This window comes from Eptesicus fuscus, chromosome 21, assembly GCF_027574615.1.
Source record: "Eptesicus fuscus isolate TK198812 chromosome 21, DD_ASM_mEF_20220401, whole genome shotgun sequence".
Lineage (NCBI taxonomy): Eukaryota > Metazoa > Chordata > Mammalia > Chiroptera > Vespertilionidae > Eptesicus > Eptesicus fuscus.
The window spans coordinates 2,983,933-3,009,034 of NC_072493.1; the positions used below are offsets into that span (position 1 = coordinate 2,983,933).

Below are 25,102 nucleotides of genomic sequence, written 5' to 3' on the forward strand. Positions count from 1 at the left end.
TTATTTAGACGTAAATGCCCCTCTAGAGATGTGCATTTGAATATACATGTTAGTTTTTTTAATAAATATACACATACATATGATGGTAGCTAATTAATAAATGTTATTTTCTCTCTAGGGGGTCCAAAAAGACTATAGTAAAAAAAAAAAGGGATAATATAATTGAGATTATTCAATGTTTCACTGTTTTTCTTTAAAATGTGACATTGTTAAATATCTACTTGAGCTTGATAAACATTTCCTAATTTAGATGTTTCTGCTTTAACTAAAGAGAAAAGCTACTTCTAGCATCTGATAACTAGCATTCCTAAAACAAACAGAATAATTATCAAATTCAAAGAAAGTTTAGTTATGAAGGACTTTTACAGATTAAATGTATAGGGCCACAAGAACATTAAGTATCAAAGGCATTCTACCTATGTCAGTCTGATAATCTATAATACAAATAAGTAAATTCTAACTGACAACATGGAAACAATTTAGCTGTCAAAGTTATAAACCATAACATAAAAATGTTTCATCATGTGATATTCTAATATATAATTTAAGACTGAATAGAGCCTTAGGAAAATTCTACTGGAAGTCTTGGAATGAATTTTATTTTAGAATTTAAGTTTCTACTATTTCTAAACCATAGTTATGTCCCTGTTGTTTCAAGAAGGATTAGCCTGTCATTTGTTTTTGATTTAACAAATCAAACTCAACCATTTATCTTTTAATATTTAAACTTTTATTCCTTCTCTCATGCATTCATCCCATAAAATTCATTTCATCCACATCTATTACGTACCTACTATTACTGAAGAAATGCCTGCTGTTTTGCTGCTATTCTACTTGAAAGGCAGCTTGTTAGAACCTGACTGCCAAGATATGAAGACATGACAACAGAAAAGGGTTGTTTCTGGCCCTACCGCTTTATTTACACCTGCCACTTCCATTTCAACCTACACCCTTCCACATAACCATGGGCAACTCTTTCAAACTCAGGCTTATTCCAAACAAAATTTACCTGTCCTAGGCTGGATCCCCAGTGTGGGGTGTGCAGGAGGCAGCCATCTAATGATTCTCTCTCATCATTGATGTTTCCATCTCTCTCCCCTTTCCCTTCCTCTCTGAAATCAATAAAAAAAATTTTTTTTTTTTAATTTACCGGTCCTAAATGCTACTCTAGCTAACCTGACAAACAAAGACATGCTCATATGGAAAAAAACCATTAAAAAGTTAACCTATTCTCCTAGCAACTGTTTTTGTTTTTGACTTGTTTTTTTTTAACTGATCTTATTTAGGTACAGAGCCTAATGGAAAGAAAACCTAGGCAGGTGAGTGCGAGTTTAGGTTGGAATGAAGGGTGTGGCTCCTGGCCCTGTTTTCCTTCAACAGCTATCTGCTATGTATGTTTTCAGGAAATAACAATAGCTAACATTTATTACATAAATCCCAGGTACTGTTCTGTTTGCTTTAAATGTTATTAAATCATTTTATCCTCAAAATAATACAACAAGGCAAGTACTATCATTATTCCCATTTTATGTGTAAGAAAACTAAAGGTTGAAGAGATTAAGTATTTGTTAGGTCATGCTGCTTGTAAGTGACAAAACTGGAATTTGAACAAATGCAACTGGTTCCAAAGCCAAAGAATTTGAGCACATTATCATACTGCATGCCTAATCTAACTCACAGAACTGCTGTCAAGATTAAATTAAATTATGTCAAAGTGCTCTGAAAAGGACACTCTACTCCTTGTATGGTTAAAACATTAATCTCTAAGTGTCAAAAATAATAAAAAGATTCCAAGTACACTAGCAAGCACAGGCAGAATTGGTTTTTTTCAGATGAGTCTTCCTAGAGTACATAAAATCAAACATACTGGTTAAATAAACACCAACACTGACTATGCATCAACCATACTTACTGTTTAAATTTACTTTTAAAATTTATATTTCACATTATTAATGGTTATTCTAAAATGTATTCCCTTCAATTTTATCTGATATCAATCATTTGATATTACCAACAGCTCAATTCATTCAAAACGAATGGGAAAACAACATTTTATTTTTTATTTATTTATTTATTTATTTTTTAAAATAATATATTTTATTGATTTTTTACAGAAAGGAAGGGAGAGGGATAGAGAGTTAGAAACATCGATCAGCTGCCTCCTGCACACCCCCTACTGGGGATGTGCTCGAAACCAAGGCACATGCCCTTGACCAGAATCGAACCTGGGACCTTCCAGTCCGAAGGCCGACGCTCTATCCACTGAGCCAAGCCGGTTTCGGCGGGAAAACAACATTTTATAAGAAAATGTTTAATATAGCATAAAATGCTATTAATTAAAATGATGTAACCAAGGCTATTTAAATGACTCTCCACATAAAAATGTAAAACTCGGCAAGTTCAAAATTATAAAATATAGTAGTTTATTGGAAAGCACAGAAATGATATACTTCAATTGACTAATATAGCAACTCTAGATTGTATATGAATTTCATTTCCAACTATATATTTTCCTCTAAAATGAAAACAATCATTGGCTTTGATAGTTTTACTCTTAACAGCTTAATAACAATATATATGCAAGCTTCAATTTTACTTACCTGCCTACAATTTATAAATTCCTCTATCAAAAAGTTCTATACTCTCATCATCACTTGTATTATTTCATTTTATTTTTTCCAGTTTCCTTGCATTATAGTGTCTGTTACTGGTTTTTAAGAGCTTGTTTATGACTAAAGATGTTAACCAATTCTTATGCATTGCAAATGAAATACCATGTTTTTGTTATTAAACTTGTGTATTAAATATAATCATGTTATTTTTAAAAAGTCGTATACTCTCAACAGTACTTTTTAGCAACTACTCAGTATCTATCCAGTACAATTATCAGCTTATGTTTTCAAGAATGTTATCTGTAAAAACAAGTACTAAATTAATACTGCACAATATTAAAATAATTTATTGTTAATCTTTTTGAACAAAAATATAAACACTCAACTGCAATAAATTATTGTTCCTTACCATATCATTTCATATCTTTCAAAAAATCCACATTTTTCTATTATAATTTAATTATTTCTAATTTCCTCTAACGTACCTTGTTTTTCCTTGAGCCCAGTTCACTTCTGGTATCTTTTGTCGCTAGCTACCCCCATGTCCCACATTTAAACTTGCTATAACTTTTCAAGTTTTTCTACAAATTTCCTCATTTTACGTGTTGTTTTTAAATATCCTTTCAAAAGTACACAAGTTTGTCCATATCTCTGACTTTAATTATGTTAACTTTCAATACATTAAAGGCTTAAAATATGAGGTTTCGTAAAGTAATATTGGAAAAATAAGATACTTTCATACCAAAACCTCTAAGTATGAAAGTAGTAGAAAGTTATTTTTAAAATTTTATTTAAGCTATCTGCAAATAAAATATAAAATCAATAATATTAATTATTACTCTATTATTGCAAGAGAGCATATATTATTTAATGGTTTGGACTGAAAGGACCTAACAATATAATTCAATTTGGTGGCTACATTTAAAATGCGGAGAATTAATTTGTTTTAAAAAACTGTATTAGTTCTAAATATTTACAAAATGTATCAATATCTCCTTAAGCAAATGAAGATTTTCATAATAAGAGAGTTATTTACTGGGTACTTTCTTGTGTTGGGGAAAAAAGTAAAAAAAGGAAATACTTTTCATATAAAAAGTACAGAAATGACCAAATGTTCTGCAAAAACAATTCTAAACTATACTGACCTTAGGTTGTTTTTACCCTTGCATCTAAAACAACCATACATATAAAACAAATAATACTACATTTTATTTTTTGAAAATGTATTAGATAATTTGTCAAATAAAAATGCCTAGGATTAATATATCCTCCTAGAGCAATTCTTTGTCCTTGTATTTTTCTTGGAGCATTAATCCTCACCTGGTCTCTTGATTGCATGGATTAAATGAGAAAGATTCTAAGAGCCAAAGGGCTGCGTACTGTTGATTAAAAGTCGTAGTTTTCATGCCATTCCATTTAGTCAAAGGTTATGAGAAAATTTTGTATTTCATGTTTCCGAAGTATAAGGTGCCCAATGGAGTATGACTAAGAGCTTAAAAGATCTTATGAAGAATTTTAATGCATGTTCTGTAAAGAAAGTAAATTTGAAACTGGAACAGCAATATGGGTTTAGTTTTGTTTTTCTTTTTCTGTTTTATATACAAATATTTTCCTTTAAAATTCCTTTTACTAATATTAACTTAAAAAAAAAAAAAGCTATGTTCACAGGATGATAAAATTTAGTAGATCCTGGAATATTACCTAATTCAGTAAAAAAAGCAACAGTTTACATAGTCTCTAACAACTGAAAACTCCAAAGTGGGAGAAAACTCATCACACGCACATCAAAGGAATTAAATTTGATTCTTAACCAACTTACCCAATTTTTGACTTCTCTTTTAACTTAGAACAAGTTCTTGCTTTTTTGCTCTCTTTGTCCTTTGGCTTGGCTTTCATCCTTCTGCCTCTCTTCTCCTCTCTTCCTTCAACTGAAGCACTAGGAAAGTTCTCAGGGCTCATGACTCGTGGAATATTGCGCTCCCCACGCTCCTTTGCTTTGGCTATGGCCTCTGATATTATACGATTGGCCTTTTCTTGCTTGCTTTCTGATTCCACCTTTTTTCTCTGCTTCTTCTCAGACATGATCCTCACCTGGGTATTCTGCAACTTAGTGTATGTCCCAGAACCATCATTCTTCTTGGAAGACGGAGGCTAGAGAAACCAAAATATTATTTATACAACATACCAGAGTACATTAAAAAAAATGAACATAAATATCTGAGTATTTTAAATTAGGCTTAAAGAAGTAACAAACATGAGCAAATATGTGAGTGTTACAAATTGAAAATTAAAACATTTTGCTAGTCTAGAAATTAGTGTAGGTATGAAATAAAAAGCTCAACTAGTGCTTTTAAAAATGAAGGTTAAAGACGGATAATACAGATTCACTTATATTTTCATAGAATTCTTGATTAGTTGATTCAAATTTTACCATGTAAATATTTTATACATTTGACATTTTTAAAAAAGGTCTTTTCTTTCTTCTTCATTCCAGAACTCTGAAAATTATTAATATATTTAAGTTAGCAATTTTAACACAGAATGGCCACTCCTATTATAATTGTTAGAAAAATAAAGCCTCTGGTTTATAAGAAACTAGAACTAGACCCTGAAACATTGAAATAATTTTAATGTGCAATAGGCAGCAACATAGCTAGTTAGTAAACATTCCCATACTTAAAATTAGAGAAAGTTTTAGTTTTTCCGTGGAAGAGTTAAAATGTGTCCTCCCCCCCCTGCCCCCCCCCCCCCCGCCTTCCTATATCACAATTATTTTGCTCAAGCAATTCTGGAAAAAAAAACACAAGTTTTATAGTTTTATGTTAAAATTATTAATATTTAGCAATATCACAGGAAGCAGATCAACAGCATTTTTAAAAGAATATCCTGTTTAAACACACATTCATCCACATATAGATCACAGTTTTGTTATGTTCTTACCCGTAAACATGCCTCTGACTATAGCAAAGGAAAAAACCACCAGGAATTTCCAAACACATTTTCATGCTGATTCCAGTGGGCTTCACTGGATATCTTTTCTATACCTGCCTCATCAAAGGTTTTATCTCAGTGCTGCGGCACTGGGAGAGGAAGGAAGGCTTAGAATCGCTCACTAAAATGCTACCTTAAGGCCTACAGGCTATAACAAATAACCAAGACTCGAGAAAACAGCAACAAGCTCAAGATGGCGATGCAGTACGACTCCCGCAGCAGCAGCCAGTAATAAGGAAGGTTATTCAATCCCATTAGCCTTTTAGCCCAAAGAACCCCTCCTCCTCCCACTCATTCAGGCTTTCACTTACCCTTCCTCTTGGCCTCTTCACTGAAGACATTTTTGGCGTCAGACAAAGGCTTGCCCTCTGCTTTTTCACCACCCCAGGCAGTGCTCAAGAAAAAAGCATTGAAAGAAGATTCCTAAATGGCCTATTTAGCAAGCTGCAACCAAGAGGTGCACAACCCTCCACAAATACACATTGTGACTGATCAACACATTTCTGCCTTAGCAAGTTTATCTCCACTGTTCATCCTATTTAGATATGAAAAGGCTGTAAAGTCCTCCTGAAAAGCTGAGTTCCCTCAACAGCTATAAGCAGATAGCCAGATTCCAACAAAGCACAGAAAGAAATGCATGCACAAAGCATCAAAATGCATCAGCATGAATATTAGAGATGTCGTTAAAAATACTGACTCCTTCTGCGGAAGTAGGCCAGCAGATGGTGCTACCAGTTATTATTCCATTAGACTCTGCAATTTAACCCCCAATGGACTGTTCTTCCCTCCATGTAACACATTAACTCTCACGATGCCATTTCCTGCAGCCAAGTTTTTAAAAATATACATTAAAAACCTGACTTTTAAAAATCACCTGAAAACTAAAATGACGGTTAAATAGCTTTATGAAGCTATCGGTATTAAAAAACAAAACCCAATGCAATTTTTACTGGAGAAAAACACTTTTCCTCATGATACCCTAAAATATTTCAAATATAGAAATAGCTGAAGGCAAACAAAGGGTTAAAGAGGTCATGCAAATGAACACATAGCAAGTGACTTCTCTTTAAGAAATTAGATAAGGTCTCTTATGATTCTTCTAACAATAAGCTAACAATGCTATTTTCAAAATAGAGAAATTAAGCTATTTTCATTTAAATTCTAAAAAGAATTTTAAAGTGAACACACCAGAGTTGTCTATAAAGAATTACTAACCACAATTAAATTTTTCCTTAAATGTGAACACATTAATTTTCCTAAAATAAAAATATAAAATCTTCCTAACCTTTACCCCTCATATTCCATTTTAATTGCATTGCTGAGTTTTTCAGATAAATTTTTAATTGTAGTTCCTTGCTAAAAACAAGTAGCAAGTCCACTTGAATTTGTTCATCAGTACAACTTTTCCTTCCATAAAAATTTGAGACTATTTTAGTAAGCAGTGTCCTTAAGTAGCTAAAACATAATTTTCACTGCTTAAAACTTAAGTTTACCTCTTTCATTGATACTAATTTCTCATTTGGCCGTGGCAAGTCATCTGTTACCTCTATCAAAGAATCCTTTTTAAATTTTTTTCATTTTAGGCATCGGAAAGTCTCATAACAGAGTAACATTATATGAACTGTCCTAGAAAGACGAATCTGGACAGCAGGAGAGAAAATTAAAGGCAGAGGACTGACTACTAATGGCAAGGACAGGTTCTGAATGACCCGAGAGGTCATCTATGTAAAAATCACAATGACCAAATAATAAGGGCCAATTCTTACCAAGTGCTTATTTTATTAAGTGCCAGGCACTATTCTAAGCATTTTGCATGTAATAACTAATTTAGTCCTGAATGATAATAGGGGTATAGTGACAATGCAGTAGCAAATAGGAGACATACTCCTAGAGCAGAATTACAAAATGATAGAACAAAACTAAGAGCAAAGAATTTTAAAAATCATAACAATAACAAGAGATAACACTTGTTTAGTCCTTACTTTGTGCCAGGCACTATTACTAATATTACATATATAGTAGCTCAATTAATCTTCGAAACAATTAGTCGTGAGAGATGGACTACTGTTATCCTCATTTGATAGCTGAGGATACTGAGGCATGGAGAAGTGACTTGCCCAAGATCACACAGCTACTCAATGATTGAGCAGGGACTAAAAGGCAGAGACAGCCCTAGCTGGTTTGGCTCAGTAGATAGAGCATGAACCTGTGGACTGAAAGGTCCCAGGTTTGATTCCGGTCAAGGGCACATGCCAGCGTTGCGGGCTCAATCCCCAGAAGGGGGCATGCAGGATGCAGCCAGTCAATGATTCTCTCTCATCATTGATGTTTCCATCTCTCTCTCCCTCTCCCTTCCTCCCTGAAATCAATAAAAATCCTATCTAATAGAGGGAATATGCTAATTGACCATCACTCCATCACAAAGATGGCTGCACCCACAGCTGAGGCCAAGTTCCCATAATGAGCCTTAACGAGCAATCAGCAGGGACCTGAGGCTACGCCCTCCCACGCCCCCCTGGGGCTTGACAGGGGACCTCAGGTCCTGCCCTCCACCCCGGCACCAGGCCGGGGAACCTCATATTGCACCCACCCACCCAGTAGGGCTTCACAAGGGACCTCAGGCCGCACCCCCCGCCCCATCACCAAGCCAGGAGACCGGAGGCTGTGCCTTCCTGCCTGGCTGGCCTTGACAGGGGACCTCAGGCCGTGCTCCCTACCCAGCGGGGCTTGACGGGGGAACCTCAAGGTGCACCCCCAGTGCTGGGTCAGGGGAACTCAGGCCGCACCCTCACTCAGCGGGGCTTGATGGGGGACCTCAGGCCATGCCCCCCACCCAGCAGGGCTTGAGAGGGAATCTCAGACCGTGTCCTCCACCTGGCGGGGCTTGATGGAGGACCTCAAGGCACGCCCCCTGCCCTGGTCTGGGCTGGGGGACTTCAGGCCACACACCCCCTGTCCTGGTGCCAGGCCAGGGGACCTGAGGCTACGCCCCCTGCCCAGCAGGGCTTGACAAGGGTGGGACTGGCCAGGTCTGGATCTAGCGCAATGGGGAGGGGCGGTGGCCAGGTCTGTGTCTCACGCAATTTTGAGGTGCATGTGGGTGGGCGGGGACTTGGCTCTGGGTCCCATGGTGTACCCCAGACTCTGACAGGAGGAAGGTTTTCATATACATTTTACTAATTTTCTTTCATCTCTGACACTTCTATTATAGAGAAAGGGCAAATAGCAATATTAAATTATTTCCTCTAATTAATCCCCTTTTAATGTGCACGAATTTCGTGCACTGGGTCACTTGTATATTAAAAAAGGCAGAGACAGCTTCATTATGAAAAGCATGCTCTTAACCACTATATCGTATTTGGTTCAAATACCATAATTTAGAGCAGCGGTTCTCAACCTTTCTAATGCCAAGACCCTTTAACCCTTTGCACTCGCTTGCTTTTTTCTCGATTCCTTTATTCTAATGCTAACTGTGTCAAGTCACACTCGACATCCGAGTGCAAAAGGTTAATACATTTCCTCATGTTGTGGTGACCCCCAACTATAAAATTATTTTCGTTGCTACTTCATAACTGTAATTTTGCTACTGTTATGAATCGTAATGTAAATATCTGTGATTTCCGATGGTCTTAGGCTCTACAGCAGCGGTTCTCAACCTGTGGGTCACGACAGATATTTACATTATGATTGTAATGTAAAAATCACAGATATTTACATTACAATTCATAACAGTAGCAAAATTATAGTTATGAAGTAGCAACGAAAATAATTTTATGGTTGGGGGTCACCACAACATGAGGAACTGTATTAAAGGGTCTTGGCATTAGAAAGGTTGAAAACCACTGATTTAGAGGAACTAATTTGAATACAGAAAAAAGTGACTTTCTCAAAATTGCAAAGAAACTAGCAATAAAGCTAGGATGAAATTTAGGTCTTATCACTGCCCTTTCCAAGATGTAGAAAGCAACTAGGTATGGAGGGATAGGGCTGAAGAGCAGGGAGAGTCAATATTTGGTTTCTAGAATAAGTAACTGGTACAGAAGGCAAAAGAAATAGGAAATTTAGTTGATAAAGGGTGTGCATGTGTGTGTGACAAGTTTAATTATTTTACACTGAATTTGAAATGAAGAGCTCCAGTAACTGGAAATTTAGAATTGGATTCTCAGAGAGGACAGGTCTAGAATACCAGATATGGAATCTTCTGCTGTTTTCTTTCAATACCCTTAACTCATTGACATGATCCACAAAACATTGTTTTGATTTCCAAAATATCTCATTTCTGTAAAGCTTTCCAATAGATTCTATTATTTTACGCAAAATCTAAATGACTTAACATTAAATCTTAATCATAGACAACAGGGAATCTATGATTAAATATTCTTCTATTAGAATACAATATTTTAAAACTATATTCCCACAGATCAATATTGAGGTGTTAACTAAACATTTTCAATTCACACATACATTCAACATAAAAAAGGGTAGCTGCTAGACTTTTTTCAATGTTATATTTTTTCTCCCTTTACTGTATATAAGCACTACTCAAATTCTGTCGACTACTTAACTGTATTTAGTCTTGTTTTCTTCTTAGTCCCAACAGTCCTGCTGTATTAAGTTTCCAATTATTACATTGTAGTTAGTTAGGAAAATATTCTCTCTTATCCACAGAAAATATACACTAAAGTCTTTGAGGGTGACAGAACATCAGCCTTGTACTTTACAAGTATTTACCAAATGAAAGAATTTTTTTTTATTTCAGTTGTGATTTTTACTGTAAAGTTGTCAAGTCTCAAAATACCAGTTTTTTAAAAATTAAAAATAAAGGCAAAGGACTTTGTCCCAAAGAACCTATATGCTAAATAAGAAAAAATATTAAAGAAGATAAAGACATGTATTAATATCACCTCCAAAATTTCTCAGAAAAAGAAATTATAGCAAAACCTAAGGTGATATCTTGTGATATATTAATTATTTTGATAGCAATCGGAAGGAATATATGAAAGACCTGGAGACATTATAATATTGGAGAAACTCAAGGATTTATGGTATGAGTGTTTTTCAAACCACAGGTCATGACCTAAAAGCAAGACATGATATAAATTTAGTGTGGTCAGACTAACATTAAAAAATGAAATAGACGAGAATGAAAAAAGATGGTGTCTAACCTTTATGAATGTTAACTCTTACAAAATCAGAAAGTTTTCATACCACCTGTTATCTTCTTTCCCTTTGTGAAAGAATGAAGCAAAGAGATTTTGGCAAGAAACCAGAGGTGTTAAAATCTGAGGGGGGACTCAGGTCTCTTCGCTCTTGGTGGAATAATTTCCCCAAATACTCTACCCCCACACTTGGGAATTCATCAATTTTAAATATTTTAGTTGTATACAAATACTAAAAATTATTGAATTAGCAGTGTGTGAACTTGAAGGGGAAATTACAAACTTCAAAAAAGAAGGAGAGAATGATCACATGGCTGCTATACATCTACTATGGAGAGCACAGCTTCCCCTCTTGGGGAAAAAGTAGATAGAAAAATAAAAGTTCTATTTCACATATTTTAAAATATGAAGGAATAAAAGGTCTCAAATAATGAAAATAAGTATAATCCTATCTAATAAAAGAGTAATATGCAGATTGATCATCACTACAACACACAATATAGCTGCCCCCATGTGGTCAAAGATCCTGCCCCCATGTGGACACAAGATGGCCAGCAGGAGAGGACAGTTGGGAGGCACCCGGCCTACAAAGGAGGGCAGTTGGAGGTGATCAACCCTGCAGGAGAGGGCAGTTAGGGGTAACCAGGCCGGCAGAGGAGGGAAGTTGGGGGCAAACAGGCTGGCAGCAGAGTGGTTAGGGGGTGATCAAGCTGGCAGGCAGAAGTGGTTAGGGGCAATCAAGAAGGCAGGCAGGCAAGCAGTTGGGAGCCAGCAGTCCTGGATTGTGAGAGGGATGTCCGACTGCCCGTTTAGCCTAAACGGGCAGTCGGACATCCCTTGAGGGGTCCCATATTGGAAAGGGTACAGGCTGGGCTGAGGGACAACCCCCCTCCGTGTACGAATTTTGTGCACCGGGCCTCTAGTTCCTTAATAAGAATAAAACACAGAACAAGGAGTTTTCAACAACATAGATAAAACTGCACTGTAGCTAAACACATCTTTCAAGCTTTCTCAGGAGACATGACTCTCAGACTTCAAGCCTGGAGGACCAGGAGGATGGAGTTCCATTAGAAGAGAATGTAAAACAGGAAAGACACAGCAAGCCTTGAACACACAACGCAGAGAAAGTAACAGAAGAAAACCACTAGTGAAACCCCAAAACTAGAAGTTTAGGGAACTAGCAGATGAAGAGGAGCTAATGAGGAAAACAAAAAGAAACAACAAGATGAGGATCAGGATAAAGTGGTGACAGGAAAGGGTTAAGCGCTCTGCAGTCAAAAGCAAAGTAAGTATCTCAAAGTAATGTGATATTATACAGCTAACTTACAAGGCATTTTAGTTCCCTTAAACTGTTTATGGCAAGCCAGTGTGCTAGCTTTTAATCTTCTCAAGAAGGATCATAATTATCTAGTTAAAAATTCACATTAAATGAATCTTCCAAAAACAAGAAATTTGTAGTTAATCTCGGTAATGTGTCAAACATTAGTGTGGTGAATTCTTTTGTTTTTTATTTATTGCGCATGATTTCCCGAGCTCCTCCACCCCCCACAAGCTACCAATAAAGACTTGCTTTTAAAGAGAAAAGGGGCAAAAACTGATTCAAGAGTGTATTATAAGTCTGTCAGAATTCTTCTGAGTTTTACTCTTAGACTTCTTTCAGAGTTTTTGATGGAAGTGAAGCAATAATTTTTTTTCACTTTCTTCACATCTGTAAACTGCCATGTTCACAATAAATGGCTTATTTTCATCTTGTGACTTGTGTAGTACACAGGTTTCTACTTGTAGCTAACCATGACATTAATTTTTTAAGTATCATAAATCTTGAATCTTACATTAAAAAGGTAATACTATGAAAAGTATTGCTTTATCTTAATCATCCACAGAGCAGGTTAGGCAAATAGTGTATTCTCATAAAAGTTCTGTATTTTTTAAAATAAAATTTATTACATGACTTACAGGAAACACAGAGAGAGAAATGAATGTGTTGTAATCCACAACATCCAGAATGTGGGAAACTCTGTAAGTGGCTCTGTTTCTTCAGCAAAGTTTCTTTGTAAGAAACAAAACAAAGAAGGGTTCAGAACTATAGATTAAAGACTAAGTGTGGAGGAAGATCCAAGATGGCGGCATAGGTAAACATTTTAACTGCTGCCGTCCACAACAATTTCATAACTACAACTAAGAGACAAACGTTTATCGCCCAGAACCACGGGAAAAGCTGGCTGACTGGAGGCTCTACAACTAGACAGAAAGAAAAGAGCATTCAGGGCACAAACGCTGAATAACTGAGGTACGGGGCGCGCGCGGGATACGAGCTGGTGGCAGAGCCTGGTTGGCGAGCTGGCAGCGGAGCCTGGTTGGCAGTGGGCGTTGCTTTCTTCGGCCCGAAGAGAGACAAGCTCCCGATCTCTCTGAAATCCAGTTTCTGAGGAGAAACTGGGCTGTCTGCCATCGGGTGGGAAAGTGAGGGTGGCTTGCTTGCAGAGCTGCACGCAAGAATAACCATTTGCTGTGCTGGGGTGCGAGACGTGGGGACGTGGTTGAGACGGCTCACGGCCAACCTGTTTGCCACGCCCTAGCCTAGTGACGTCCTGAGACTCTGCCCCGCACAATCTACCAACAAACCCAAGCTCCAAGCAGCGGCTTTTGCATATGAATGGCCTTCTCTATTGCAGTTTAACCCTAGTAAACTTGCAACCTGGTACAGACAGCGCCAAAGCCTCCAAGCTCCAGGCAGGGAGGAGAGGACTGTGGTTCTCACTGTAGCACCTGCAGGGCAGCCTCAGACAGTAGCTGACCTGCACCCCATTGGAGATCCAGAAGCCAATGCACCTAGTGGTCAGTTTGAGACACCAGATTTCAACTCCTCACACCCATAAGTGACACACTCGGGAGGCGGACTCAGTGAGCACAAAAGCCCCACTGAAACAAGTCCTGCACCATAAGCGTGTCTCCAGCGCAGCAGTTCTCCCATTATAGACACAGCGGGTCCTCACAGCCAATTGGCCTGGAGGTCAATTCCTCCCAGTGTACCAACAGCAAGAACCTACAACCAAGATTATTCTACCCAGCAAAGCTATCATTCAGAATTGAAGGTCAGACAAAGAGCTTCACAGACAAGAAAAAGCTAAAGGAGTTCATCACCACCAAACCAGGATTACAGGAAATGCTGAAGGGTATTCTTTAAGAAGAGGAAGAAGAAAAAAGTAAAGGTAAAAATTATGAACAACAAAAAGACATCAAATACATACTTACCAACAAGTGAATCTAAAAATCAAGCGAATAAAAAATCTGAAGAACAGAATGGACTGGTGAATATAATAGAATCAGGGACATAGAAAGGGAGGGGATGGACAATTCTCAGGGGGAAGGGGGACTGAGGGGTGCAGGAAGAAATTGGACATAAATCTTACACCTATGGATGAAGACAGTGGCGGGGGGTAAGGGCATGGGGTGGGGTAGGGAATCAGGTGGAGGGGAGCTATGAGGGGGAAAAAAAAAGAGGAACATCTGTAATAATCTGAACAATAAAGATTTATTATTAAAAAATTCTGAAGAACAGAATGGACTGTGAATATAATAGAATCAGGGACATAGAAAGGGAATGGACTGACAATTCTCAGGGGGAAGGGGGTCTGAGGGGTGCAGGAAGAGATTGGACAAAAATCTTACACCTATGGATAAAGACAGTGGCGGGGGTAAGGGCATGGGGTGGGGTGGGGAATCAGGTGGAGGGGAGCTATGAGGGGGGAAAAAAGAGAAACACCTGTAATAATCTGAACAATAAAGACTTATTATAAAAAAAAAAAAGACTAAATGTAATGCCAAAATAATAACAAACAGAAGAAAAAAGGGCCACTTAAAATACATATCAACCAAGTATAATATGTGGCCCTTCTTTTTTTTTATTACAAAAAAATTAAAGCTTAAAAAGAATACAATGTGGCCCTTCTTTTAATTTCAACCTGAAAACGTTAACTGTAAAAATACATTTACTAAACTACAAGGGAAATTTCAATTTTGGCTATTTGATTATTAAGGAAGTATAGTTATATTTTAGGTGTGAAACTGATTTTGTGCTGTCTTAAATACAAAAATATTTGTGTTATTAGATATGTAAATTGAAATATTTACAGATGCAGTGGTGATTAGCAAGACAAGAAAGCTAGATGCATGTTGGAAGAATGATAAGCAATTAACACTGAAAAGCAATGGATTAGATTATCAAGTGTCATAAATCACCTATAATAATAAAAGTGTAATATGCTAATTAGACCGGATGTCCTTCTGGATGACCTTCCGGATGAAGCCAGGGCTGTGAGGGAAGCCTGGGTCCCGGGTGCTGGAGGGAAGTCCAGGCCTACTCTTGCACAAATTTCGTGCATCGGGCCTCTAGTGCTAAAATATCTGGACTTTATGCTGAAAGAATTAAGGAATCAGTAAATAATCACATATAGAGAAGTAACAGGATCAGATTTTTATATCAAAGGTTACGAAGTGATTCCAATAAATATATCTGAATACTTGATGAAAAATTTATTTATGAAAAGGTCATACATGAAATAAAAACATGTAATAGTCAACCTTCTATTATTTTACTTCAGTTTGTGTTGCTTTTTCAATGCTGCATTGTTCAAAAGTTCATCTATTCCATCCAAACACAAGTATATTTTTAAAACCACAAAACCTCACCCAAGTTCACTACTGAATGACAACAATAAATATATCGAATTCATCAGTCCCTAAATTACCCGTGACACTGAAAGCTATTCAAAACATATATAAAAGGCTAACATGCAAAGTGTGCCCTCGGGAGTTTGGGAGAATGGAAGTTCAATCACTTGCTATGATGTGCACTGACCACCAGGGGGCGGGGTGGAACATGGTGGGGGACCAGCATTGGCAGCGGGGTGCTGAGGGAGCGAGGAAAGGAGGCGGCGAGGAGGCAGGGAGGCCAAGGGTTGGGAGAGGGGGGACCACAGTGGTGGTGCGTGGGTGGCGAGGGAAGGAGGAAGCAGGGAGGCGGGGAACCTGTTTGACCCTGATAGCCATCCAGGCATAGGGACCCTACCCATGCACGTTTTCGTGCACTGGGCCTCTAGTTCAAAACATAATATTGAGATTAAGGGAAGGTTTTTGAGTCGGCTTGCCCTGGTTTCTAATTCCAGTTTCATCATTTACCTGGGCCTCAGCTTCGTCTGTAAAAGAGAGGAGATAACCTATCTACCTACTATGGCTTAGTAAGTTTCCCTATTGGAAAACATTTGCACCAGTTAGACTATATGTCCCAGTCTGTTCCTCAGTGCCATATAAGTGAGTACTCTGCGCCTCTCAGATCATATCTGTTCAGGTGCAATACTTTCAAGATAATTCCACCTAGTAATAGGCCATCATGCTTCTTGATGATCTGATTATCTAAGAATGTTTTTAAACTGTGAGCCATCAATTCAGTGAATAGCCACTAAGGTTACATGGTTGGTAAGTAGCAGAAAGGAGTTTTAAACTCAAGGCTGCTTAACAAAAGTTACTATTTTGTTTTATTATTAATGTTTAATTATACAATATTTTAATAGAGAAAATTAAGACCCATGAAACAAGATTAAATAGATATAGTATTTGCTTTTTATTTTAAATCTTTCATTTAAATAAACAGGGATAGCCTTAGTTGATTTGGTTCAGTGGATAGAGCTGTGGTTGGCAAACTGCAGCTCGCGAGCCACATGTGGCTCTTTGGCCCCTTCAGTGTGGCTCTTCTACAAAATATCACGGCCTGGGTGAGTCTATTTTGAAGAAGTGGCATTAGAAGAAGTTTAAGTTTAAAAAATTTGGCTCTCAAAAGAAATTTCAATCATTGTACTGTTGATATTTGGCTCTGTTGACTAATGAGTTTGCCAAGCACTGGGATAGAGAATCGGCCTGAGGACTGAAGCGTCCCAGGTCTGATTCCAGTTGAGGGCACATGCCCGGGTTGCAGGCTGGATCCCCAGTAGGAGCATGCAAGAAGCGGCCAATCAATGATTCTCATCATTGCTGTTTCTATCTCTATCTCCCTTCCCCTTCCTCTCTGAATTCAATAAAAATATTTTAGAATCCTATAAAATAAACAGGTAATATGCAAATTGACCCTCATGCCCTAACAAGATGGCTGCCTACAGCAATCAGGCCCGCAGCGGAGTTAGTGAAAGACAACCAAACGACTGAACAAGCAGGCTGCATGGGGCAACCAGGCCGGCGGGGGGGGGGGGGGGGGGGGGCAGTAAGAGGTGACCAGGCTGGGGGGCGGGAGGGTTACTGTTGGGGACAACCAGGCCAGCAGGGAGGGCAGTTGGGGGCAATTAGGCTGGCAGGGGGGGCAGTGAGGGGTGACTAGGCCGGTGATGCGGGGCGGGGGGCTGTTGGGGGCAACCAGGCCAAGGGGGGCAGTTAGGGGTGACCAGTCTGGCAGAGGGTGGCAGTTGGGGGTGACCTGGCCAGCAGGGGGGAGCAGTAAGGGGTGACCAGGCAGGCAGGCGATGATTAGGAGCCAGCGGTCCAAGATTGTGAGATGGATGTCTGACTGCCGGTTTAGGCCTGGGGATCGGGCCTAAACCGGCAGTCGGACATTCCCCAAGGGGTCGCGGATTGGAGAGGGTGCAGGCTGGGCTGAGTGGATCACCCCCCCCCCCCCATGAATTTCATGCACTGGGCCTCTAGTAAATAAATAAACAGATATATACTATAACTATTCCATTGTGTCCCCTTCCTTCCCCAGATGTTTATGAACTATGCCTCTAAGATGAAGTTAAGACACACACACTGAAAAGATATATAACAAAGTCAGAAGGGTTGTTTGCTCTGGAAAGGGAGAAGAAAGGGAATAGGGATTCCAATGGTTAGCCATTATATGTGTGTGTTTTTTTAATTAAAAAAAAGATTTAAAACAAATATTACATTTGTTAAACCCATGTGGTGGGTTTATGGCTATTTGTTACAATGCTGCTAATTTTTATATTTTAGCGTGGTTAGCAGTAGCAACATATAGGTTTATGTTGATTCAAAGTTTAGCCTAGAAACTGATAGTTTAAATGGCTACATTATTTCAATTCTAATAGCTTTTAAAAAGATACTATGTACTAGATGAATGGCTGTTGAGTGTAATGTTGAAAGGACCTATGTTCAGAAAACAGGTTAGCTAATATATATAGTCTCACATCTATCTATATAAAACCCTAATATGCATATTGACTGAATGGCGGAACGACCAGTTACTATGATGCGCATTGACCACCAGGGAGCAGATGCTCAATGCAGGAGCTGCCCCCAGCCCGCAGGCCCCAACCAGCTACAGCAGTGGAGGGCGGGACCAGCGAGCAGACGGTGCCAGGCCAGCCAAGGCCGGTGCGAGTGAAGGCCCCCCCGATCGCCCCGCCAGTCGCCCTGCAGAGGGAGGCGACTGGGGGCGGTGGCGGGGGAGGGGCTGGTGAGTGGGCGGCGCCAACCCAGCCAAAGTGGGTGCGAGCAGGACCCCGATTACCCTGCCGGTCACCCCACAGATTGGCCCTGATTGCCAGCCAGGCCTAGGGACTCTACCTATGCACGAATTTTGTGCACCAGGCCTCTAGTATATACATATACTAGTTAAGTTTGGGGGAGGAGTCAAAAGTTACACACAGATAGTTTCATTGCATCAGCACCCCATCTCCTGATTGTACAAGAGTCAACTGTATATTCACACATTCATACACATATTAATTTAAAATACTTAATCTTATTGAAGGTTTATAATTCTGCATAATAAACTGTTATAAAAGGTGGTATTTTAATACATTTAATGTTTAATTAATAGAATTAAGGATATTTTGTATAAATTTTCATTTAAAAAATAATAAAAAATAAGTTCATTTTTTCTAAATATATTTTATTGATTTTTTTTAAAGAGAGGAAGGGAGAGGGATAGAGAGTTAGAAACATTGATGAGAGAGAAACATCGATCAGTTGCCTCCTGCACACTCCCTACTGGGGATGTGCCCGCAATTAAGGTACATGCCCTTGATCGGAATCGAACCTGGGACCCTTCAGTACACAGGCTGATGCTCTATGCACTGAGCCAAAATGGTTAGGGCTAATTTTTTCATTTAATTAGGGTAGATTTTTTTCTTTATAGCTCAAATTACTATGTACATTTATGTACATTTAAATGTTTATTACTAAAATAGCTTTCAAATATTTATAATCTTTCTCATTCTTCTTTCACTTCAAGATAAAAGAAATCTTTTTTTTTTTTTAATCCTCACCAGAGGATATTTTTCCATTGATTTTTAGAGAATGTGGAAGAGAAAGGGAAAGATGGAGAGAAATATCAATGAGAGAGAAACACATCGACTGGTTGCCTCCTGCACACGCCCTGACCAGAATCGAACTAGGGACCCTTTGATCCACAGGCCAATGCTCCATTCACTGAGCCAAACCAGCCAGGGTTAAAAAAAATCTAAAAGATCCTTAGCAACTCACTTGTCTTTCTCAAATTATGCAAAATCCCTTTAATTTACCCCAGTCTTAGCCAACATTTTTCCTGAAGAAAAAATAAATTTAGAAAGCACATTAAGAGATTCTAAGAATGACAGAGGGGGGAACTCATAGCTATTTACAGACAGATCACTGCACTTCAAAGGACATCCTGCCGAAACCGGTTTGGCTCAGTGGATAGAGCATCGGCCTGCGGACTCAAGGGTCCCAGGTTCCATTCCAGTCAAGGGCATGTACCTTGGTTGCGGGCACATCCCCAGTAGGGGATGTGCAAGAGGCAGCTGATCGATGTTTCTCTCTCATCGATGTTTCTAACTCTCTATCCCTCTCTCTTCCTCTCTGTAAAAAAATCAATAAAATATATTTAAAAAAAAAAAAAAAGGACATCCTGATAATATGCAAAAAAATTGTATGCCAGGCTTAATTACTAATTTTTTAAAAATGACCCTTCCCCAGTGCCAACAGAATGTACTGCCCTTCCCTCTCCTAGAACATGCTCCAGGTGCATAGGAATTCTCCACCTGACAGTCTCACACCCACTTGCAGAGGCTGCCTGGGTCTGTATCTACTCCCTAAATTTGTTCTCTCAAGGAATTCTTTGTTTGGCAAGGAATACATATTGCCCGTATGCACATGCACAGGCCAGAGAGATAGTGAGAGAAAGGTGGAGCTTGGCTATGTAGGCAGAGGAGTCCACATGTATTCAGAGGCCGCTGAAGGTGCAGGATGGAACCGGGATAGAAATGGAATGTAAATGTGGCCCACTTCTGCCACACTCTGGATGTGGGACTCCAGAGAGTCCAATAATTCTAAATCCAAACCAGTACTTCTGTTTGTCAAGGAAGAAGGGTAGAACATATTTAAGAGTTTACTGGCTTTATACACAACATTTAAATATTTTGACATACAGTATGAGAGCTTCCATTTGTACTCTTTTCCTGAGACTCACAAATATTAGGACAAGCCTGCATAAAAATGAGTTAAACAGTTATGTAAGAAAAAGGATAAAAAGGAACTAGGATTAGGGAATCTCTTTTATGCTATGTCACTAAAAAGCTACACAGACTACATAGATATCTGGGCCTCTACAACTGTAAACTATTTAAAACTTGATTAATGATTAAAGTTCCTTCTAGTTCTAAAAATAAGTTTTTTAAAACACTTAGAGTAAGAAATCATTATTAAATAACAAGTAGACTTTATAATTTATAAAGCACTTTCAAATTCATTGTTCATTATCACATTTACTAATCAGAAATGCCAGCAATATAGAAATACATGTTACAGATGAGAAAACTGCAGAGAAGGTACCTTGCCTAAGACTGCTATAATGGTAGATAGCAGGGTAAAGACTTGAACCCAGTTCACCTGACTTTAAATTCAGTGTTTTTTTCCATTTTATCAAAGAGACTTATACATGAAAGCCCACTTTCACAAGATTAACTGTCCAACACTGGAACTGAGAAACAAATGACTGATGCCAAAAACAAGGACGAAAACAACCTAATTCCTCTCTTTCACAAACAGCTCATTTGTCTGATGACAAAAACTCATGCATTCAACTTCTGAGTCATTATGGCTCAATTCAGTAAGCGATACAACCACATGAGTAACATGAAGAAAATGCTGGAAGCATATGATATAATGTAACAAACTTGATAGCGTTTTTTAAAATAAAATACAGTTAACACTTGGGAAATCAGATTACCTGATTTAAAAAAACAATGATGATTCCTGAAATACTTCAATATCTAAGATGACTATGATTTAACTGGAAATTATACAATTATTTTATAATATTATATAAATATTTAAACAAGTAAAAATACTAAATTATGTATTACAAAATCATAACTTCTTTATTTTTTTCTCAATACATACTTTCTCAAATCTGTGCTCAAGTCTTGGGTCTGTGACTTATAAGCTATTGTACCTTGAATCTGGTTTCTTTATTTATAAATTAAGATGTCACCAGTAACATCATAAGATTATTATGAGGATAAGATGTGTTGACATATAAAAAGTACTTAGCACAATGCCCAGGATAGGGCTGGGGCTTACCAAACAATTGTTGAATATATGAAAATTTTGTGGGAGTTTTTCCCCCAAAAAATTGTTGAATTTATTTAAATCACTTAAGTATACATTATTGAGAAATCTGAAACCATAAGGTCCAAATAGCCCAACTCTAATAATTTCACTCTAGACCACTAGATAATTCCTAGCATGAGAAGCAGAGTGAAGAGACTAAGCAGAAATGATTTTTCTGCTGAAAGGTAAGATACTCAAACATGTTTTTTATAATGTGAAGTCATAAAATAATAAAACAGTCCCTTGTTAATTCTTTAGTTAAATATTTTCTAATTGGCCTCATGGCTTATAGGCAGAATAATGGCCCCCAAAGATAACAACTGCCTAATCCCCCAAATCCGTGAATGTTACATTACATGGCAAAGGGGAATTCAGATTGCAGATAGAATTAAGGTTGTTAATCAGCTGACCTTAAAATGGAGGGAGCTTATCCTAGATTATCTCAAGGGCAGGTGGAAGAAAAAGGCCAAAGAGAGTCATGTAATGAGAGGACGACTCTATCAGCCATTGCTGGAGTTGAAGACAGAAGGGAGCCACAAGCACAGAATGTGGGCAGCCTCCATAAACTGGCAAAAGCAAGAAAACGAATTCTCTCCTAGACTTCTAGAAAGGAATGCAGCCCTGCCAATGCCTTGATGTGAGGTCCATTTCAGAATTCTGACTTTCAGGACTCTAAGATAAGTTTATGTTCTTTAAAGACACCAAATTTGTTACAACAGTAATAAGTAAATGATACCTGTCTATAGATCATGTCCAGCTTCAATATTCACATACTCTGGCAACAGAGGGTGATGTGGGCTCCAGAGTCCTAATGCTTACATCTGAATCTTTGGTGTGCCATTTACCAGGTGTCTGACCCTGAGCAAGCATTTAATCATTCTATCCTTCAAGCCCTTATCTGTAAAAACATTACATGATAATATCTACCTCAGACTTGTTCTGAAGATTAAATGAGAAAATATATGTAAAGCCATAAACATGAGTATAGCTGCTGAATATTCATGGGTTATTTGTACTTATCTATATATATAAAAGCCTAAGCAACCGGCCAACCCGCCCACTGGCCGACTGGCCAACTGGCCAGAAGCTATGATGTACAATAACTACCAGGGGGCAGATGCTCAACGCAGGAGCTGCTGAGCTGCAGTCACTTGGCAGCAGTGGTTCTCAGATGACGCACCCGGAACCAGAGAGGAGGGAGCCTGATTCCAGGGTGCGTAACTTGATAACCACCCTCTCGCAATCTGGGACCCCTCAGGGGATGTTGTAGAGCTGGTTTCAGCCTGATCCCCGCAGGCCAGGCCGAGGGACCCTACCAGTGCATGAATCTGTGCATCGGGCCTCTAGTTATTCATAATTATACAAATTTTCAAAGGATAGTCTGTACATTTACCTTGATTTTCTAAGAATCTGTCTAATCATAGAAGCATACTTTATCTGGAAAGATATTCATCAGAGTACCCACCTCCAAAATAAACTGGTTTAACAAATTTCGGTATTCTCTATTATCCTCTCTAATAAAAGAGTAATATGCAAATTAACCATCACTCCACTACACCAGCCACACCCACCAGCCAAGCCACGCCCACCAGCCAATCAGAGCGAGTATGCAAATAAACCTGAACAAGGTGGCGGTTAATTTGCATACATAGGCGCCCTGAGCGGACCCCCTGCAACGGATCGAAGGGAGCTGGGGTCCGCTCCGGCAACAGGCCGAAAACCTCCGGCAGAGGCTTTTGGCCTGGTGCCGGAGCAGACCCCCTGCAATCGATAGCAGGGAGCTGGGTGTCTGCTCCGGCCCTAGGCTGAAAGCCTCTGGCGGAGGCTTTCGGCCTGGCGTACGAGCGGACCCCCTGCGATTGATGACAGGGAGCTGGGTGTCCGCTGCGGACCTGGTGCACGAGCAAACCCCTGCGATCAATCGCAGGGAGTTAGATGTCTGCTCCGGCCCCAGGCTGAAAGCCTCCAGCGGAGGCTTTTGGCCGGGTGTTGGAGCAGACCCCCTGCAATTGATAGCAGGGAGCTGGGTTTCCGCTCCTGCCCAAGAGGCTTTCGGTCTGGGCAGGCCTGGGCAGGGGCTGAGCCGGTGATCAGAGGGAGCTGGAGGGGCCTGCCCACACCTAAAGCTTCAGCCAGAGGCTTTAGGCCTGGGCAGGGCCCAGCCGTTGATTGGTGTGAACTATAGAGGAAACACCTTTTCTGACTGCACATTGGCTAAGCTTCCTGTATTCCACTGGTAATATTCTTAGTAACTTGGGTAATAAGAATCTAAAAAGGTGATCTAGGGTTTTTCCACCACACTTCTGGAGAAAAAAATGAAGGTCCACTGCTGGAGGGCTAAGAAATGTCATATTCTTCCCTAGCCGGTTTGACTCAGTGGATAATGCCTGGGCCTGCAGACAGCAGGGTCTGGGTTTGATTCTGATCAAGGGCATGTACCTAGGTTGCAGGCTCCTCCCTGGCCGGGGCCCAGATCAGGGCTCATGCAGGAGGCAACCAATGAAAGTGTTCCTCTCACTTTGATGTTTCTCTCTGTCTTTCCCTTTCTCTTCCACATTCTCTAAAAGTCAATGGAAACATATCCTCAGTGAGGATAAAAAATAAAGAAAGAAATGCATATCCTATGAAAGACACATCTTGAAAACGCCTAAAGAAAGTTGTCATTTTTTCTTGGTGAAGGGACTGGAGTCTGTGTTGATAAAAACACCTTGGTGGCTGCGGTGACTGGCAGTGGCTTCAGCAGCGGGGTGATGGGGCTGGTGCCTTCCCCCGATCAGCCCGGTTGCCTCCCACAAAGGGAGGCCAGACTGCGGCTTAGGCCCACTCCCCACTGGGTGTGGGCCTAAGCCATCAGTGGGACATCCCCTGAGGGCTTCCAGTATGTGAGAGGGACCCCCGACACCCCCAGTGCACGAATTTCGTGCACCGGGCCCCTAGTAAATTACTAAAGGCCAGGTGTACGGATTCATGCACTGGTGGGGTCCCTCAGCCTGGCCTGCCCCTTTCGCAATCCAGGACCCCTCAAGGGATGTCAGATTGCTGGTTCCAGTCTGATCCCCGCAGGCCAGGCCGAGGGATCCCAGCGGTGCACTAATCCTTGCACCAGGCCTCTAGTATGCATATAAGATCTTTAGTTAATCTCTTCCTTCCCTCCTTCCTTCTGAGACTCATCAGTCTGTTCCATGTTTCCATGCCTGCACGTTGAGTGTCTGCCCCCTGGTGGTCAGTGCGCATCATAGCTACTAGTCGAACGGTCACAAAGGCTTATATGTATATATAGATTATACAATCATTAATATAGTGTTATAAGTCTTCTAATTAAGTCCAAGATGGATTAACAGAAACTGGATTTACTTTCAGTCTTGAAACAACTGAAAATCATATAAAACAATAGTTTTTAGACACTGGACATCAGGCAACCCATGACAGTGATCCCTAACCGAATGCAAGCAAATGAGCAGGGCTGACAAGGGGCGTGTTTCTCAGCTGCAGAACAGGGAGAGCAGAACTCCAGGTGAAATCTCACAGCACCCCTGAGTTGAAGAGACAGAGGTTGAAGTCCAGGGAAGCCAAGGAGGCTAGTTTCTGGGGGAAGGTCTGTAGGGGAAAGAGCTTCACCAGGAAGACCTCCAGAGATCTTCAGAAGGTCCCCTCTTGAGGCTTCAGATAAGTAACTGATCAGCACTACCAGTTTACAAATAAACTACCCAAGGCCCAGGAAAAACCGCCTGAAAGGACCTGAGA

The 25,102-nt window shown here is 39.6% G+C and overlaps 1 protein-coding gene across 3 annotated transcripts in view; it reads right to left on the minus strand.

Moving 5' to 3' along the window:
* Positions 1 to 25,102, minus strand: part of CHD9 (chromodomain helicase DNA binding protein 9) — a 122,504-nt gene that overhangs the window by 85,996 nt on the left and 11,406 nt on the right. For 2 of the 3 annotated variants that reach the window (XM_028126974.2, XM_028126973.2), the window contains exons 1-2: positions 5,915 to 6,096; positions 4,432 to 4,763 (exon numbers count right to left, since the gene is read on the minus strand). In XM_028126974.2, coding sequence (XP_027982775.2) covers positions 4,432 to 4,763; positions 5,915 to 5,944 — 362 coding nt within the window. In that variant the 5' untranslated portion in view covers positions 5,945 to 6,096. Of the gene's footprint in view, positions 1 to 4,431; positions 4,764 to 5,914; positions 6,097 to 25,102 lie in introns of those variants that run through there. The other variant, XM_008152337.3, reaches the window with a different exon arrangement.